This window comes from Oryx dammah, unplaced genomic scaffold (assembly GCF_014754425.2).
Source record: "Oryx dammah isolate SB20612 unplaced genomic scaffold, SCBI_Odam_1.1 HiC_scaffold_24, whole genome shotgun sequence".
Lineage (NCBI taxonomy): Eukaryota > Metazoa > Chordata > Mammalia > Artiodactyla > Bovidae > Oryx > Oryx dammah.
In genome coordinates this window covers 48,506,456-48,524,429 of record NW_024070208.1, presented here as the reverse complement: position 1 = coordinate 48,524,429, position 17,974 = coordinate 48,506,456, and the positions used below count along the sequence as shown (strand labels likewise).

The following is a 17,974-nucleotide window of genomic DNA, read 5'->3' as shown; positions in this document are numbered from 1 at the left end:
TCTTCTATATGTTAAGAGAGAATGTATATTTAAAATCTTACGTGGAACCTAAACATGCTTACAATATCTCGACGTGTTCAACTACTTTTGTAATATATATAAGGTTGTTTAGCAAACAGAAGACCCCTACAATGGCTGTATTATGCAACCCTGCATCAGAATATCTCTTATGCTGAGTTCTGTAAATCAAGTCACTCTGAGAGCTACAATAATAGATTTAGGTTCTGTTTGGAATTTTTAGTTCTAAAAAAGGAAGCACATTTGTTTCTGTCCCATAGTCTTAGTATTACTTAAAAGCACTTAATGCCCTTGTTCAGTCTTTACAACAATTTTATGAGTTTGGAATTAATATTACTCTTGGATAAACTCAGGCCTAGAGAATACATGAACCGTGAATTTTCAGATGTTCAAGCTGATTTTAGAAAAGGCAGAGGAACCAGAGATCAAATTGCCAACATCTGCTGGATCATTGAAAAAGCAAGAGAGCTCCAGAAAAACATCTATTTCTGCTTTATTGACTATGCCAAAGCCTTTGACTGTGTAGATCACAAGAAACTGTGGAAAATTCTGAAAGAAATGGGAATACCAGACCACCTGACCTACTTCTTGAGAAACCTATATGCAGGTCAGGAAGCAACAGGTAGAACTGAACATGGAACAACAGACTGGTTCCAATAGGAAAAGGAGTATGTTAAGGCTGTATATTGTCACCCTGCTTATTTAACTTATATGTAGAGTACATCATGAGAAATGCTGGACTGGAAGAAGCACAAGCTGGAATCAAGATTGCAGGGAGAAATATCAATAACCTCAGATATGCAGATGACACCACCCTTATGGCAGAAAGTGAAGAGGAACTAAAAAGCCTCTTGATGAAAGTGAAAGAGGAGAGTGAAAAAGTTGGCCTAACGCTCAACATTCAGAAAACAAAGATCATGGCATCTGGTCCCATCACTTCATGGCAGCTAGATGGGGAAACAGTGTCAGACTTTATTTTTTTGGGCTCCAAAACCACTGCATATGGTGACTGCAGCCATGAAATGAAAAGACGCTTACTCCTTGGAAGAAAAGTTATGACCAACCTAGACAGCATATTGAAAAGCAGAGCCATTACTTTGCCAACAAAGGTCCATCTAGTCGAGGCTATGATTTTTCCATTAGTCATGTATGGATGTGAGAGTTGGACTGTGAAGAAGGCTGAGCACCGAAGAATTGATGCTTTTGAACTGTGGTGTTGGAGAAGACTCTTGAGAGTCCCTTGGACTGCAAGGAGATCCAACCAGTCCATTCTGAAGGAAATCGGCCCTGGGATTTCTTTGGAGAGAATGATGCTGAAGCTGAAACTCCAGTACTTTGGCCAGCTCATGCGAAGAGGTGACTCATTGGAAAAGACTCTGATGCTGGGAGGGATTGGGGGCAGGAGGAGAAGGGGACGACCGAGGATGAGATGGCTGGATGGCATCACTGACTCGATGGACGTGAGTCTGAGTGAACTCTGGGAGTTGGTGATGGACAGGGAGACCTGGTGTGCTGCGATTCATGGGGTCACAAAGAGTCGGACACGACTGAGCGACTGGACTGAACTGAACTAAACTGAGAGAATTTTTAATGATGACACCAAAATTGTATTGCTAATAATTAACAGGGCAGGTCATGAATTCAAGTCTTTTGTGTCCAAATCAAATTTTCTTTCTATGATAACCACGTAACAGGCAGGCTATGTAATCATGAAGTCATGAACTATATATTAGGCAAGTCACTCTATAGTCTTTTCTAAACACTCCCATGAAGTGATTTCTCAAAAAGTTATAAAGGTAAACTTAAACATAATCTATTTAAATTCTTGCTAGTGGATGACTTTAGGAAACACAGCAGGTACTGTGAATACTCACATATAGGAAGTTTTAGATACATTTTTACATTCACTCAACAAAATACCTAAAGCTGAAGTTAGAGTTTAAAACATTTATTTAGGAAAAGGGTGATCTGATTAGAACAGCTCACATGTAATCCTCATCTCACTGAAAGGAATATGTTCACTGGAATATTATGCATTGTACTTTATTGAGTGAATTATTTTGAATCAAACTGGCTTTCGGACTCTTGAAGAAACAATATGATGCCGCAGTATAATCCTATGATATTATCTTTCAGTTTTCACACCTTCTTATGAAGTAGGTTGTTACATTTACCAGACTTTTGTGTTCATGTATGCATTTATTTCTTAAAGTATGAGAGGCAAAAAAATTATTGTGGACCCCCCCTCCAAAATATTGCATCATTTTTGGGGAAATGAAAATAATTCTCATTCTCTTTGACATAAAATGCAGGGTACCCTTTTATCTTCACGTCTTTAGAAGGAATTCTGTTTCTGTTGATAATATTGAATATAGTTTATGTGTTTGATCATGTGTTCCACACCAGGGTCATCAGCAGCAAAAATTCAGCTAGACGTTTCCCCCAAACGCAGATCTTAATGGGCTTTTATTTAAAACAAACAAACAATAAAACAGCAGCAGTGCTTAGTGGATGTTGCTGCAAGAGTTGTCCATCAGTGTTGTATCTAGAATTGAGTAGTTGGAGACCAAGGGCAAAATTTTAGTATGAAATCCTTTCATTGTTCTTTTTTTAACAAAGTTTTCTTTTCCTAATTGTGCATAAAACTTCTCTTTGTAATTTCTGTTTTTTTCTCAGTGTCTTTGCCTCTTAGATGCTGTTTCCTGGTAACATAGCCATCCATATCTTTTCTCTCTTTCTCAAGTCTGTGTAGGATTTCTCAAATCCCTTCATTTCTAACTACTCTCAGTACTTCTCAGTTGGTTTTTCTCCAGCTTTCTTTCTTTCTCTTGGCTACTCTCCCATGGCTTCCCTACAGTTACATGTTTATTAATTTGTATTTCTTAGTCAATGCATTTCTAGCACTTTCTAAAATCCAAGAAATGAATTTCTAATAACAATTTCAGGATCAAACCTTTCAGGTCTTTTCTCTTTCCTAAAATGAGGAGTGCGCATACACTGTTTGGGAAACTGATTTATATAGTATTGCTGGTCTTATGTGTGTGTATGTGCAGCTTGAAGCTGGAATTATGGATGGTTTACTGGCCACATTATCACAGGAGAAGTGATTGGTAAGGGCTATGAGAATATGATACTATGTCAACACTGTAAATAATTGAATGGTATGATGAGGGTTTTGTCCTCTTTATACTGATAAAGCATTGTTTTCGAACGTGCTGACTGTGTTTCATCTGCTACATGTGAAATAGGAGCCAGTTTGTGCCTCTGTGATGATTAAATTCATGCATAATGTGTCTAACATTCCCAAATAAGTTATGTTTGTCATCCAAAGGTTTGGTTGATCCTTCCTAAGTTTTTGGATCATTTTCTATATTGTGGTTTGAGCTTATGTAAAAGCTATGTAGTTATCAAGGATTTGAATGCACCTAGCATTCTTAGTAGGAGAAGGCAGTGGCAACCCACTCCTGTGTTCTTGCCTGGAGAATCCCAGGGATGGGGGAGCCTGGTGGGCTGCCATCTATGGGGTCGCACAGAGTCGGACACAACTAAAGCGACTTAGCAGCAGCAGCAGCAGCAGGTTTCTTAGTGGGCTTCCCTGGTGACTCAGATGGTAAAGAATTCACCTGCACTGCAGGCAACCTGGGCTCCATCCCTGGGTCAGGACAATCCTCTGGAGGAGGGCATGGCAACCCACGCCAGTATTCTTGCCTGGAGAATTCTATGGACAGAGGAGCCTGGCAGGCTACAGTCCATGGGTTCGCAAAATAGTCAGACACAACTGAGTGACACACTCTAACAATACGGGGCTCTTAGTATTGGATCTTCATAGCTTTCTGGTGTATGCAACAGAATTACCAGAGGAACATTATTCTTCTATTTTTAAAAAACAGTAAGGAGTAAATTTTTTTAGTGAGAGATTAAGCTATATTACCTACAAAGTATAGACTTGTGTTCATAATATACAGAAGTCTAAGCAGTTTGCAAAGCTCATTGAAGCTTGATGCGTCAAACCATCTATTTGCCCTGTAAGCTCCAAATCTACCAACTGTATTGTCATAGTCTGCTAAAGTACTCTTTCGTTGACTTTACAAAGAGTTTTCTGCAATGATAAATTATATGTCAAACTTGGGATTTTAAACCTATGTTGGAACTTTGTGTCCGAGTATAGTTAGGAAGAGGTTTGTGATGGAAATTAATCACTATCTCCAAAATTAGAATTTTGGAGCACTCTAATATAGTAAAAGAGAGAAGTTAATCTCAAGACTATATTAGAAAGCAAACCATGTTTGATAGTATGTACTCAATGACATATTTTACAGTTTTAATGACAAACCAATTGGGATATTTTATGAAAGCAGCCTCAACAAAGAATTCCTGTATGGGTATAACACACTAATAAGAAATATCCTACCTCGTTCTACAAAGAAATTAAATGATAATACTGGGTACAAATTGAAATACTCTTCTTATTTAGAAGAGTAGATAATGCTAATAGCTTTTTATAAAAGTTGCTCTGTTTATGACATTTTTTTTTGTTTTCCTTTGTTTCTTAATATCTGAGAATATTTAAGTTCTTATTTCTCAATTTCAGCACATGAAATCTTGTCATTTAAAATTTTATGCAGTATATATTTTGGATGGTTCATTTTGATATTTTCTAATTATCTTTTTGCGGATAAGTAACCATGTTAAGTTAGAAGAAAAAAATAAAACTTCAACTCATTTTTCTTTTTAGTTGTTCTGGTACTATTGTTTAGCTTATTTCCTTTCTTTTCTCATTGCTGCTAAATAAAATGCCCATGCACTATTATATTTTCTGAATGGAGCTAAAATTTTTATTCTATAAAGAAAGATTTGAAGAAGCATGTTTTGTTCCTTGTAATGTACGCACAACTTTGAGAAAAATAGTGAACCAAATCTATTATTAAAGAATGAAATGAGCCAGTTTAATATAATTTTAGGCATTGTTGTTCTCATACCATAATGAAGCTGAAAAAAGAGTTTTTGATCTTCATGTAATAGAACAATAATGTCCCTGTTAGCCTGGTTAGATTATATATAACCAAAAATAATCTATTATAGTCTAACTCTCTGTTAAGGCTAGACAGACACATACTAGTTTGGAGACCTTTTAGGCCTTGGAAAGAGGCATTTAATAAATACTTCTTGAATTTATGAGTGAATAACTATAAATTATATTTATGCTCAGTAATAACACACTGAGCCCATTAGTTTGAGTGGAATCTTGAATTCTTTATTATTATTGTATGTTGTTCCTAGTATTATTATTAAATTTTGCTCATTAAAACTTGAAAGAAATGGAAACAAACTTGGACAAAATTGTTATCATTGTCTTAACGTAAGCGTAGGCAATTTAAGATTTATAGAATAAGTTTTTCCTAAAATTATTATTTCCTAAAAATGTCTGTTGTGGAATTTCTTTATATTATTTTGAGAAAATCTTTTTCATTGTTAAGAGCTAAGTTATAATCCCATTGTTAGAAATGATTTGTATTGAATACTTTCGTAACTGAGTGTGGGAAGTTGGAGAATTTTATGCCCTGTTTTAATGATCAAAATGAGAATGGTATGGTGGATATTTGTCCAAATATGCAAGCTGAAATGTCGTAGTGAGTTTCCCCCATGTTGTTGCCAGGCCTCCTATAATAGTATTGAGTAAGGGTTAGAATCATGAAATCATGGACTTTTAGAGCTGGAAAAGATATTTAAGGTTATCTAATCAAAGTTTCCATTAGTTATAAACTATTAGTTATAACTAATGGAAACTAAATTCCATTATAACTAATGGAAACTAAAACTCGTAAGTGTAGTGATGGGTCAGACCAACAAAATGAATGTTTTTAACTTTAGTTGTATATATAATATCTTAAGAAGACAGTGTAACTACAACTGAAGACCCCATGCTATAGTCCATGGGGTCACAAAGAGTTGGACACAACTGAGCAACTGAACAACAGCAAAAGAAAATACTTTGTACTCTGAACTTGTCGTTTAGAAGGTTTTATGTAAAATTACTGTTCATTTTTAGGTTTCTGTGCCCTTTTTCTTCCCCATAGTGTACTTATTTCCCTGGATTTTAACAATTATGTTTGTTGCTCTTCCAGTTGTCTTGTACTTTTAAATTCTCATCTTTAATTATGATGACTGTCACAGAGCAGTATCTCAGATACTTGGAGAGTGAATTAATGTTCCACAGCAATAAGAGAAAAATTAATAAACATTGAAGTCATAAATCGTCCATCTATTAGAGGATGTGATTAACAGAGATAAACATGTTCCATTTTTCTCCCCACAGTCTCCAAACGTCCACAAGTACCCCGATATGGAAGCTGTTCCTCTGTTGCTAAATAATGTGAAAGGGGAACCCCCGGAGGACTCATTATCTGTAGATCACTTCCAGACACAAACTGAGCCAGTGGACTTGTCCATCAACAAAGCCAGGACATCCCCTACAGCCGTTTCATCCTCCCCAGTTTCCATGACAGCGTCCGCCTCCTCACCTTCCTCAACTTCAACCTCCTCATCGTCTTCTAGCCGTCCAGCCTCATCCCCGACTGTTATAACATCAGTATCTTCAGCGTCATCGTCGTCGACAGTATTAACTCCAGGACCCCTCGTTGCCTCTGCCTCTGGTGTGGGAGGCCAGCAGTTTTTGCACATTATCCATCCTGTTCCGCCTTCAAGTCCCATGAATTTACAGTCTAACAAACTGAGTCACGTTCACCGCATCCCCGTGGTGGTCCAGTCGGTGCCTGTTGTCTACACAGCTGTGCGGTCACCTGGCAATGTGAACAACACTATCGTAGTACCACTTTTGGAGGATGGGAGAAGCCATGGCAAAGGTAAGAGACACAAGCGAGCCTTGCTTTATTTTACCACTAGAAGTAACTGGTATGCAAGGAAGTTACTACTAAGAAGTTCTGTGCACAGTGACACAGAGGAACAACTGATCTGCTCCTGTGAGTAGAGCACAGTTTAGTAGAAACTAACCTCATTTTCTTGTACGTATATGTTTCAGAATTACTCAGTCCATATTTTTATGTATCAAGTCATATGATGTCAGAATTCTAATATGTGAATTTGTAAAATAATGTTTACCTTCATAAGAAGGACAGTCTATACAGTCAGCCACATGGCTTGTGAGTTGTGAATCCCTCATAGAGATTAACAATTATGAAACAATGTAAAGTGTATCAAGATGTTTCTTCCTTCAGTTGTTCAGGCTGGATCTTACTTATTTGGCAATAATGTAAAATGACATGGAGTTCCAATGCTTGTTATCTGTTCATTCACTTTTGAGTAATTTGTAAATTAAGTTCCCATTAAAGTAACTCTAATGTTAGGTGTTTGGCTAGAAATGCATCATGTAGTTAGAGTTCTTATCTTCATATAAGTCTAAGTTGTTATTTTAAATAGCAAGAAGCTTCTATGATAGAAATAATTCAAAATGCAGTATTAATATTTCCTTCTGGGGATTAGAAGCGGAAAGATACTTTGTTACATGCTGCTGCTGTTGCTGCTAAGTCACTTCAGTGGTGTCCAACTCTGTGTGACCCTATAGAGGGCAGCCCACCAGCCTCCCCCATCCCTGGGATTCTCCAGGCAAGAATACTAGAGTGGGTTGCCATTTCCTTCTCCAATGCATGAAAGTGAAAAGTGAAAGTGAAGTCTCTCAGTTGTGTCTGACTCGTCGCGACCCCATGGACTGCAGCCTACCGGGCTCCCCTATCCATGGGATTTTCCAGGCAAGAGTACTGGAATGGGTTGCCATTGCTTTCTCCTTTGTTACATGAGTTTATGTAATAATATCAAGTTAATTATATATGATAGCTGCTCATGAAGTTATTTTTCTTCTTCTAAGTTCTTTTTTTTTCTATTTTTAAGTCAAAGGAATTGTAATAACATGATGTTCATTTTTCCCTTTCTGTAGATCTAAAAAAAAGCCACCATTCTATAGAAATATAAAATGTCTATAATCATCAACTCATATGCATGTGTTTCATCTTCAGAGTCTAGAAATAATGATGGATTAAGACTTAGGTTGTAGTACATTTTGCTTTGAATGCCATATTACTGTCAAGCTCATAATTAAAATATGATGGATGAACACATAAAACACTGCCTTTGTGTAAAATGCTAGTAAACATAGTTGTTTTGGTTCTTGTAAAAGGTAGGATTCAGTGCATAGGAATAATATTTGATCATGAACTTGGAGAATTTTTGCAAACATACAAAATTGTGCATGCATCTTTTGCAAGTTACTGTTTTATCTCCAATAAGTTTCTTCACAGCACATGACAAATTGCACCTTTTCAATTTTCCCAAGTGAAGAATCTCATGGCTTACAATAATCAAAGACTTAGACTGCAAACTTGAGATCCAGGTACTATGCTTACCTGACAACTATTTTGTATTTTTGGTGCTATTATGGACAATGGCCAGGAATTAGTCTCACCACTATCTTTGTGAACTAGAAAAAAAAGAGGAAGAAGGGAATATCTACATAGATTTTACTTGAGTCAAACCTTCTTTGATATTACTAATATTTCTAATTCAAATGAGCTACTCGATTTGAATAAGAGTAACATAATTAAAGATCACATTAGATGTTTATTTTCATTTATAATTTACAGATGTGCTTTAAATACTTTAAGAATTAGCAATTAGAAAAAATATGACCTTGTGTATTACATTATTTTATATATGTGTATACCATGGAATCCAATCTTTATACAATATCACTTATGAAAATAATTGCTTTTATTGTGAAGGTGATTGATAAGGATTTTAACACTGTTTGTGACTTTTTTTAAAAAAAAGTTTTGGTGCATTAATGAAGGAAACAGATGTCTCTTTTCCTTGCCATTATCATTTTATGAGAGAGATTACTTTTATTTAAAGTTTACTGCCAAAATTTAATTTTCTGGAAAATTTATCTTTGTAGAAGAACTGTATTAAGACTCATGGTGTAATTTGTTCTCTACATGAGTATTTTTGTTAGTTTCATGCAGTGTTTGTATTCAGCAGTTTTTGCATATCAAGAATAAACATATAACCATCAGCACACTAAATATGATATGGACGTTAACAGCCTGAAATTTGGGATCAAGGATGCATGAGTTTAGAATCCTAGTTCCCTCACTTCCAGCTTTGGACTGGGCAAAGTTATTTAATCTCACTAATCTTCATTTTCTTCAGTGATAAAATGCAAATAAAATATGATATATCTTTGAAGATTATTGGAAATATAAAGAGTTTATGTGTACATGTCTGGCACTGATAATAATTTATCATTATTAGATTCCCCCCCCCAAATACCTGAAGCAATAATGTTCAAAAATTTTTTTGCTGTATTGTAAAAACAGAAAGTTGGGGGAAAAAGACTTACTGAATTTAAAAGTGACAAACTGCTCTCAAGAAGTGCTTCTCAAAGTTGTTACAACAAATTATAAGGGATGAGGGTTTAGGATGAGAAGTCATAAGGAAAATCCCATACTTTTATGTTTATTAATTTATATTGTTTTTATAATCCCCATATTCTACAATATTGCTATAGCATTTTATATTTTTTTAAATTGTTTGATAAATTAGATGATAATAAAAGTATGTAGTGAAGGAGGCCTGCCTATCTCACAGAAGGAATAAAGGAAGAGGCATTTCAGTAATTCCTCACATCTTTATGCTGCAAATATGCACTTGGGCACTGGGCCAGCGATGAAATGGCTGAGTGATAAAAGGAGGTCTATTTCTATTCTCGCATAGGTCTTATATTTCTGGTATGGATGAGCAAAAGAAAATATAATAGGGGAGTTGGATTTTCAAATGCTACTAATAAAAATAACTCACATAAATGTGGGTGATTGTACTGGTTAATTAGTTTTAAAGTTGGTAAAACATATCTGGTCTATAGTAAAGAAATAGATTACCTTGTGTCACATTACATAAGGGACTAAGAATGTATACGTCTGTATCTAAAATAACATGAATTGAGTCGTTTGTCCATTCAAGTATTGATTAAGCATCTCTCATGTATTAGGCGTTTCATTGTTACCAGAGATTGTGTTGAGCAAAACAGATGCTGTTTTTATCTAAGTACTTACAATCTACTAGGAGATCTTGTCATCAAACAAGAAAATTGTACAGTTAACTGATAGCTGTGGACAGAGTTAAAACATAGACTAGCCATGGATGTGCCTATGGGAGAGAGGTTAATTATAGCCGTAGATGGAGAAAGCTGTGTTTGACCAAAGTATTTTCATGTAGAGTGTTACATGTGGTTGGAACAAATGTTTTTGTTGTGATACTCAGAAGTGGGTGTTTGGGGTTTTGGAATTGTGGTAGGATGGAACTTCACATGGGTATGTTTGGCTAACAACAGAAGAGTGTGAAAAAATATTCTAATGAGGAGAGCACTCCAGCCCATCCAAGTATTTACAGAATATGGTCTTAAAGGAATGGCAAGTTGGTTAGCTAACCCAGGGCACTGACAGAACTCAGCTGGGTTTTGATAAGATGTAATATGAAGAAAATGGCATGATGTTCTCAAAGGTGCAGTTAATACAGTGTAGACTAGAGCTATGAGAGGGATGCTGTAAGAGAAGGTCTCCAGAGGGACGCATTTTCCTGCTTGATACCAAAGGGACAGAGTAGCATTGAGCCCCCCAAGTGACAGTGCTGAGAGCTAGAAGGTTCTCCATGGGACCTGAGACATGTTGTTTATAAACAAGACCCTAAAGGGGTTATTTGACCTTGTAACAGAATTTCAGTTGAGCCTGGGAAAGTTTTTGGTAGATTTCTCAGGAGATGTTCATTAGTTTTCACAGATAATTAGCAGCAGAAAGCATAGACGGTAAAAAAAAAAAAAAAATCACAAGCAAAATTGTTCTTGGTTTATTGCTTCAATAGGCATGTTTAGGATTCTCCTTTCCTTCCTTTTGATTTGCTGTTAAGGTAAAAGAAAGGGTATTTAAGAGAATACAAGTGAAGAAGGAGTTGTCCGATTATCAAAAGCTTCTAAGGGGCCAAATGAAATAAGGACTGAGAATGGAGCATTTGGGGAAGGATGGGTTCACCGATGACACTGTCAGTGGAGCACTGGGGACAAGGAACAGACCGAAGTGAGTTCATGTTCTACTGGGAGGTGAGGCAGGGTAGACCAGGAGTCTAGAAGGCTCTTTGGCCAAGTTTTGCTGAAAGAGTTTTGGAGAAATGGCATGATAGCCGAAGAGAAATTTATGCTCTAAAGGGAGCAATTTAAAAGAGACAGAAAGTATAGCATATTTATATTCTGTCAAGAATAATCCAGTAGATAGTTGAAAATGGGTAATTCTAGAGAAGGAAGAATCACAGAAGCAAAGTTGTTTATTACACATTAGTTGCTTATATTATTTTGCAGAAGTAACCTGCATCTTGGCAGTAATTAACCTGAATTCTGAAGTCAATTTATTAGATTGACACAGGTTTTGAGGAAAAAGATGCATAATGGTAAAGGAAAGAAAATGCAGAAAACAGCAGATAATGGTCTAAGATTGACAATGAAAAGCAAACAGATTAGAAGTTCAGTAAAATGTAGGTTCCACTAAGAATTGTAAAAATGATACCAGCATTAATATGAATATAAGATCAAACATTTCTCATTCATCACATACTGGAACATACAGAATAATTTTAAAAAGATAATCCCTGAGCAATTTGTAATTGTTGTTTAAAGACATTTTTATAATTGAATACGTATAGATGTGTACATTTTAGAAATGCAGAATACTTAAAAGGACAAGGCCGTAACCAACTAAAGAGCTAAAAAGACAATGGATTTATTTTCTCTCTCCTGTACCTGAGCTGGCCCTTTCCCCATATAGCTAGAGGAACATAATATAACCTTGATGCCAAGGAATGAGGCTTGAACAAAGGTGTAATTGATGTTGGCTTTGGAACAGCCAGAAGTGAAAAGCCAGCTGAGTTACACTGTTGTCTAGTTTTCTTTCCTGACCTCTATCCTGTTCTTCTTCATTGCTTTATGTAGATGGTCTTTTGGTTGTCTTCTCCTCCGTTCCCCATGTTGTCTTCTCCTTAGCCACCCATACTCACCAGATGTCCCCATGACCATAAAAGTGGAAAAATGCCTAGTAAAAAGAACTCAGCCTGTTTCCTATGCAGCCACATTCTCTCTCTTGAAAATGCAATCCCAAGAGCCCAGCCTACCAGAATTTTTACAGAACGTATTTATTGCATCAAGACTTTTATTATAATAGTGTCATACTTGACTAATAACTTACCATTTATCATAAGTGCATTATTCCTGACTTCAGACATTTATAGGATAAAATCTTTGAGTTTAAAGTACTTTTCCCCGAAATATCTGACTAGAGCCTGTTGTAACTGCTGTTAAGAAATCAGCAGCCCCATATGGGCATGTCATTTCTTTGATCATCTCCATTAATTAAAAAAAAAAGTTATTTTTCTATTATTTTTAGATAAAATGGCAAATCCTTCAAAACCATACCTATTCCCGTAGCACTGGTTCAGGAATTTCAGAGGGCTGTGGCTGTGGGCACATCTGAAATAGTCACACCCCATTTCTTCCTACAGGCTGTTGCTTTTCTCATCAGCCCACAGGAAGAAGCCACAGTGTATTTTTAGTCCTGGGCCATTTATACTTGTGAAAGGGAATCTGGTCATCCTAGCAATTGCTGCAGAGCTGGTTGGAGATTATGACTGTAGCTCCCGACCACTGAATGCAACCAGGGTTTACTCCCACGAAACTCCCCATTTCAGATCTTTTTGTTTCACCAGTGTTCTTCTGTTCTTGGCTTTCCCACTTGTTGATGGTCATGATGTCTTATTTCAGGTCTCGGTTCCTTTTGTCACAGACTCGCTTCTGCTGGCTGCCTTACACATGACTGTCCTCTTTTAGTTCACCATTCAGTGGAATCCCAGTGTCATCTGTCCATATAACCAGAATAGTCCTGGGCAGCTGACATACACTCCTGTATATGGTGGTCTTGGCTTCTTGACTGAACTACCCCAGCTTCCTTTGGTAAATGCATTCTTCTTAGGTTTAATTATGATAACTACTAGATATAGGCTCCTATTTTTAATCTGATTTTGATTGACAAACCTTCTAATTACTTAATCCTTTACTGTTAATTTTTAGCGTTGCTTATTGGGAAGCAGGACTGGATGGTTGCTCACTTTGGCTTATTTTTCTTAATTGTAGACTTTGAAAGGATTTGAGTGTTTCACTATAAAACAGACAGTAACTTGTTAAATAGTGAGAAAAACAGCTAATATTTATGAAAAACTGAATTTTAAATTGGAGGACAGAATATTTTATATGGATACATTGGTCATTTGTTTTTACCTGATTTTAACAAGGAGTAGAAACCTATCTGTATTTTTTTCACTTATGGGCACACATAGGAAGTTGAATGGATTCCATCAAAAAAAAAAAAACAACGGCTTCTTCTGCTCTTGTTTACTGAAATATCTACAGGTTATTGCCTTCTCTGTTTCATCTGGCATAGATTGTTAGTTGCTCAGGCATGTCTGAATCTCTGTGACCCCATGGACTGTAGCCCACCAGAGTCCTCTGTCTATGGGATTTTCCCAGCAAGAATACTGGAGTGGGTTGCCATCCCCCTCTCCAGGGGATCTTCCTGACCCAGGGATTGAGCCTGCGTCTCCTGTACTGCAGGCAGATTCTTTTACTGTCTGAGCCAACAGGGCATAGATTGGGTTAGGTCTAAAATTTGACAATTGGCTGAAGAGAAGTGACAGAAATTATATGTATTGTTCTAAGAGATAATTAGCAGAAAAGAAAAAACTCTGTGTAAGGTCCTTGTAAACTGTAAAATGTCAAGGTGTGAGTTTGGCTTTGCCCACACACATTTAAACAGTAAATAGAAGTACAACTGGAAAAGAAGAGAAAAAAATATGACCAGCAGAGGGGAGAGGTGATACTCCATTCAGAGATAGATACTGTGTAAGGAAGGAAAGATATGGACAGGAGAAAATCCATTCAAAAGATAAAGTAGCTAAAGCAAGGGGTTACCAGAGTGGACTTTGTGTTCATTCTGTTATAATTTGTTAGGTCAAGTTCCTTCTAAGATAAAACGGTCTAATTTATGTTTAAGTAGATAGATGCTTAAATGTGATGTATTACTAGTATTTAGTCTAAGAAAGTCTCTATATTCATTTTTTACCACACCTGAAATATTTTCTCTGATTATCTTTAACATGTTGAATCTGGAAATAAATCTTTCCTTTCCTCTGTAGTTTCATTTTGAAGAACAAATTTTTTCTCTCCTGAAGTAATGTTCTACCTAAATGTGAAGCTTCTAATTTCACATAGTACAGGTGCTGTTATGCTACAAGGAAATTCTTATTTTACATATTAGATTGCAGATATTCATAGGATTATTTTGATGATGTTTGGATATATATACTCACTTCAAGAACCGTTTTGAGTATTGGACTGATATATCTATATGTATATAGATAACTATAGAGCTGTAAGCTGCTGCTGCTGCTAAGTCACTTCAGTCGTGTCTGACTCTGTGCGACCCCATAGACGGCAGCCCAGCAGCCTCCCCCATCCCTGGGATTCTCCAGGCAAGAATACTGGAGTGGGTTGCCATGTCCTTCTCCAATGCATGAAAGTGAAAAGTGAAAGTGAAGTTGCTCAGTCTTGTCCGACTCCTAGCGACCCCATGGACTACAGCCTACCAGGCTCCTCCATCCATGGGATTTTCCAGGCAAGAGTACTGGAGTGGGGTGCCATTGCCTTCTCTGATAGAGCTGTATAGGTATCTTTATATATCTAGATATATCTATATAGATATAGATACTTTTTTGCAATTGGACATTTTGCCCAGTGACTCTTAAGACCTGGAAGGAACAAATGAAAGAAGAAAGAATGTAAGATCCAAAAGGGAAACTTGGTCTTAGAATCATTGCCAGCACTGTTTTAAATTGGCTTTTTAATTATTTATAACTCTCTGGCTGTGGTTTCTGTTTCCAATTTTTTTTTACTCCATCAACAATAATTGTTTTTCTTCTCCAAGCTCTATTACTATTTTCTCAGCCCCTTCTTTCTGCCTGTTTTCCATTGTTAATGGAGAGTTTGATTAACGGTTGTTCTTCCACTTTGGGTTCTTTAGAAAAGAACAGATTGATATTTGTCTATCTAATAAATAAAAGAAGAGCTACCAATTTACAGAGTGGTAATGACATGCTCGATCTTCCCTCCAGCCCCTTTATGTGGGGGAGATGCAATTTTGATCATTGGCCAGTTGTATCTGTGTTTTTTATGACTAGGCGGCTTCGCCTTCGTTTTTCTCCTGTAATTAGTTAATTTTTTCAACAAATGTTTTATGGGCCAATTATATGGCCAGGAATTTCAGTGTGGTGATTTTTAGGACAACTTCTCTTAAAAGTCAGCTGTCGTTTATAATACACTAAAATAATATCGTTCATACTCTGAGTCATTTTCCTGTTGGTGAACCTTGGTATCAGTATACTAGCTCATCATCAACATTTTAAAGGAATTAAATAGGATAGATTTGATTAAGAAATATGAGAGTTTCACCCACGGATGTGTTACATCATGTAACTTTTGTTTAGTAACTGACTAACTTGCATCAAATGCAGTACGGTGTGTGTCTTTATAGTATCTGTGTACTGAGTCATATTGAAATATGTATTTCTTCCTATAATTTCTATTTAGAAAATTTGAATGAGACTACATAGAGTTCTTCTCCATCTCCTGCTCAAATACCCATCTTGATTCCAGTTTGTTTTTTCTGCCTTTTCACTCTTCCAATTCCCTTCTCTTTTTATCTTGTTTTTTCTCCTAGATATATTTCTCTCCCTCCCTCCATGCTTCACTATTCTTCCTTTTCTTGAATCTTGATTCTTCTTTATCTTCTATATCTAACGAAATCACCTATCCCATACGTGCTGTATTTATTGTGGAACTAAGAAACCTATGTTGAAAATGATAGCCTTTGTACTGCCATCTAGTGGTGGAATTTTAAAATAAGGTGATCTGAAAGAGTTGTTGGAGGAACTCATATGTAGTCTACTAATTTATTCTATTATTGCTCTCAGATTTTACAGTTGAGGGCTGTCAGGGAGTGCAGTGAATATGCCCTTTTAAAGTAAAACTTGGACATGAATTTGAAACGTAATTTATCTACTTGGTTTTAAGAAGCATCACTTCTACCCCCTTGTCCTGCTTTCCATCCTGCACATTTGTATGTGCCTTCTCTTTAGTAGAAATAAAATGCTACTTTCTACGTATCTGTGATTAGTTTCTTTGTAACTATGGGTAATGTTTGTTGAGTTAGTGGAAGCAGATATATGGCAACTTGTGAACTATTAAGTTTTATTGAATGTCACAGAGAAAAAATAAAAAGTGAGACAGCAGGACTATAGTAAGACAGGAAACAGGAGAATTTGGTAAAACTAAGTGGGAGTAGCCCTTAGAGAATTCATCAGAGAACTGCCTTATTGATAGTTGCTGCTGCTGCTCCTAAGTCACATCAGTCGTGTCCGACTCTGTGGGACCCCATGGACGACAGCCCACCAGGCTCCCCCGTCTCTGGGATTCTCCAGGCAAGAACACTGGAGTGGGTTGCCATTTCCTTCTCCAATGCATGAAAGGGAAAAGTGAAAGTGAAGTTGCTCAGTTGTGTCCGAGTCTTCGTGACCCCATGGACTGCAGCCTACCAGGCTCCTCTGTCCATGGGAGTTTCCAGGCAAGAGTACTGGAGTGGGTCGCCAGTGCCTTCTCCATATTGATAGCTAGGGACTTAGGAAAAGCTCAATAGCAACAGTAAAATTGAAAGATGTTGCCATGGTGTATGGTTTTCTCACTTTCTCAGTGAGAGAAAGACCTAGTGAGACTTGGGTGACCTATGATAAGAATAAACTTCTCTGTTGAGGAAACCTGTAGCTGCTCCTACAATGTGACATGGCACGCCTGCTGCGGCACTTCAGTCAGGTCCGACTCTGCGATCCCATGGACTGTAGCCCACTGGGCTTCTCTGTCCATGGGATTTTCCAGGCAGGAACTGGAGCGGGTTGCCATGCTGTCCTCCAGGAGATCTTCCGAGATGAGGGATCAAATCCGCGGCTCCTGCCTGGCAGGCGGATTCTTTCCTGCTAAGCCACCAGGGAAGCATAACGTGGCGTGTGTTATTATAAATGCTTCCTCGTAGAATAAAATAGGCTGGCATCTCTGCAAATCCACCTGGACCTCATTAGCTCTGATTTTCTCAACACATTGCATTGTGCCTGACACTAGTACATGTTCGATAAATACTGAGTGAAGAGATGCATTAACTAATGAATTCATTAATGTAGGTGCCGTGCTCTATATGAGATGCTCCATTAGACTGCTGTGGCCAGTGCTGGTCTCTAGTCCTAAACCCTAACCAGAAAAGCAACCTCCCTCTGTAGGGTGAAGTAGAAGAAGCAACAACATGGGATCCTCACATCCCCAGAGCCTGACTCCCACCACCCCAGCCCTACCACCCCTCCCCACCAGGCTGCTGCCATTCCACTAAATATGTGTCATGTCTCAGCCATCTTTTCTACCTCGCTGTGATGACAACTCTCCCTCTAGCCTTGCTGTTTCCTTTTCCTGGATGGCCATTTCTTCCTCTGTCTTAAGACCTGGTTCAGATGCTTCTTTTCTAGAAAGGCACATACCAAATCGGAATACAGTGTATGTCATATATGTACACATAGACATACATTCATGTGCATACTTGGGTTGCTTCAGTTGGGTCCACCTTTTTGCAACCCCCCATGGACTGTAGCCCTCCAGGCTCCTCTGTCCGTGGGATTCTCCAGGCAAGAATACTGGAGTGGGTTGCCATGCTCTTCTCCAGGGGATCTGCCCAACCCAGGGATCGAACCTGAGTCTCCCAAC

At 37.5% G+C, this 17,974-nt stretch overlaps 1 protein-coding gene across 3 annotated transcripts in view; it reads left to right on the top strand.

Moving 5' to 3' along the window:
* Positions 1 to 17,974, top strand: part of KLF12 (Kruppel like factor 12) — a 523,318-nt gene that overhangs the window by 348,976 nt on the left and 156,368 nt on the right. For all 3 annotated transcript variants that reach the window (XM_040266873.1, XM_040266871.1, XM_040266872.1), the window contains one exon: positions 6,335 to 6,881. In XM_040266873.1, coding sequence (XP_040122807.1) covers positions 6,335 to 6,881 — 547 coding nt within the window. The remainder of the gene's footprint in view (positions 1 to 6,334; positions 6,882 to 17,974) is intronic.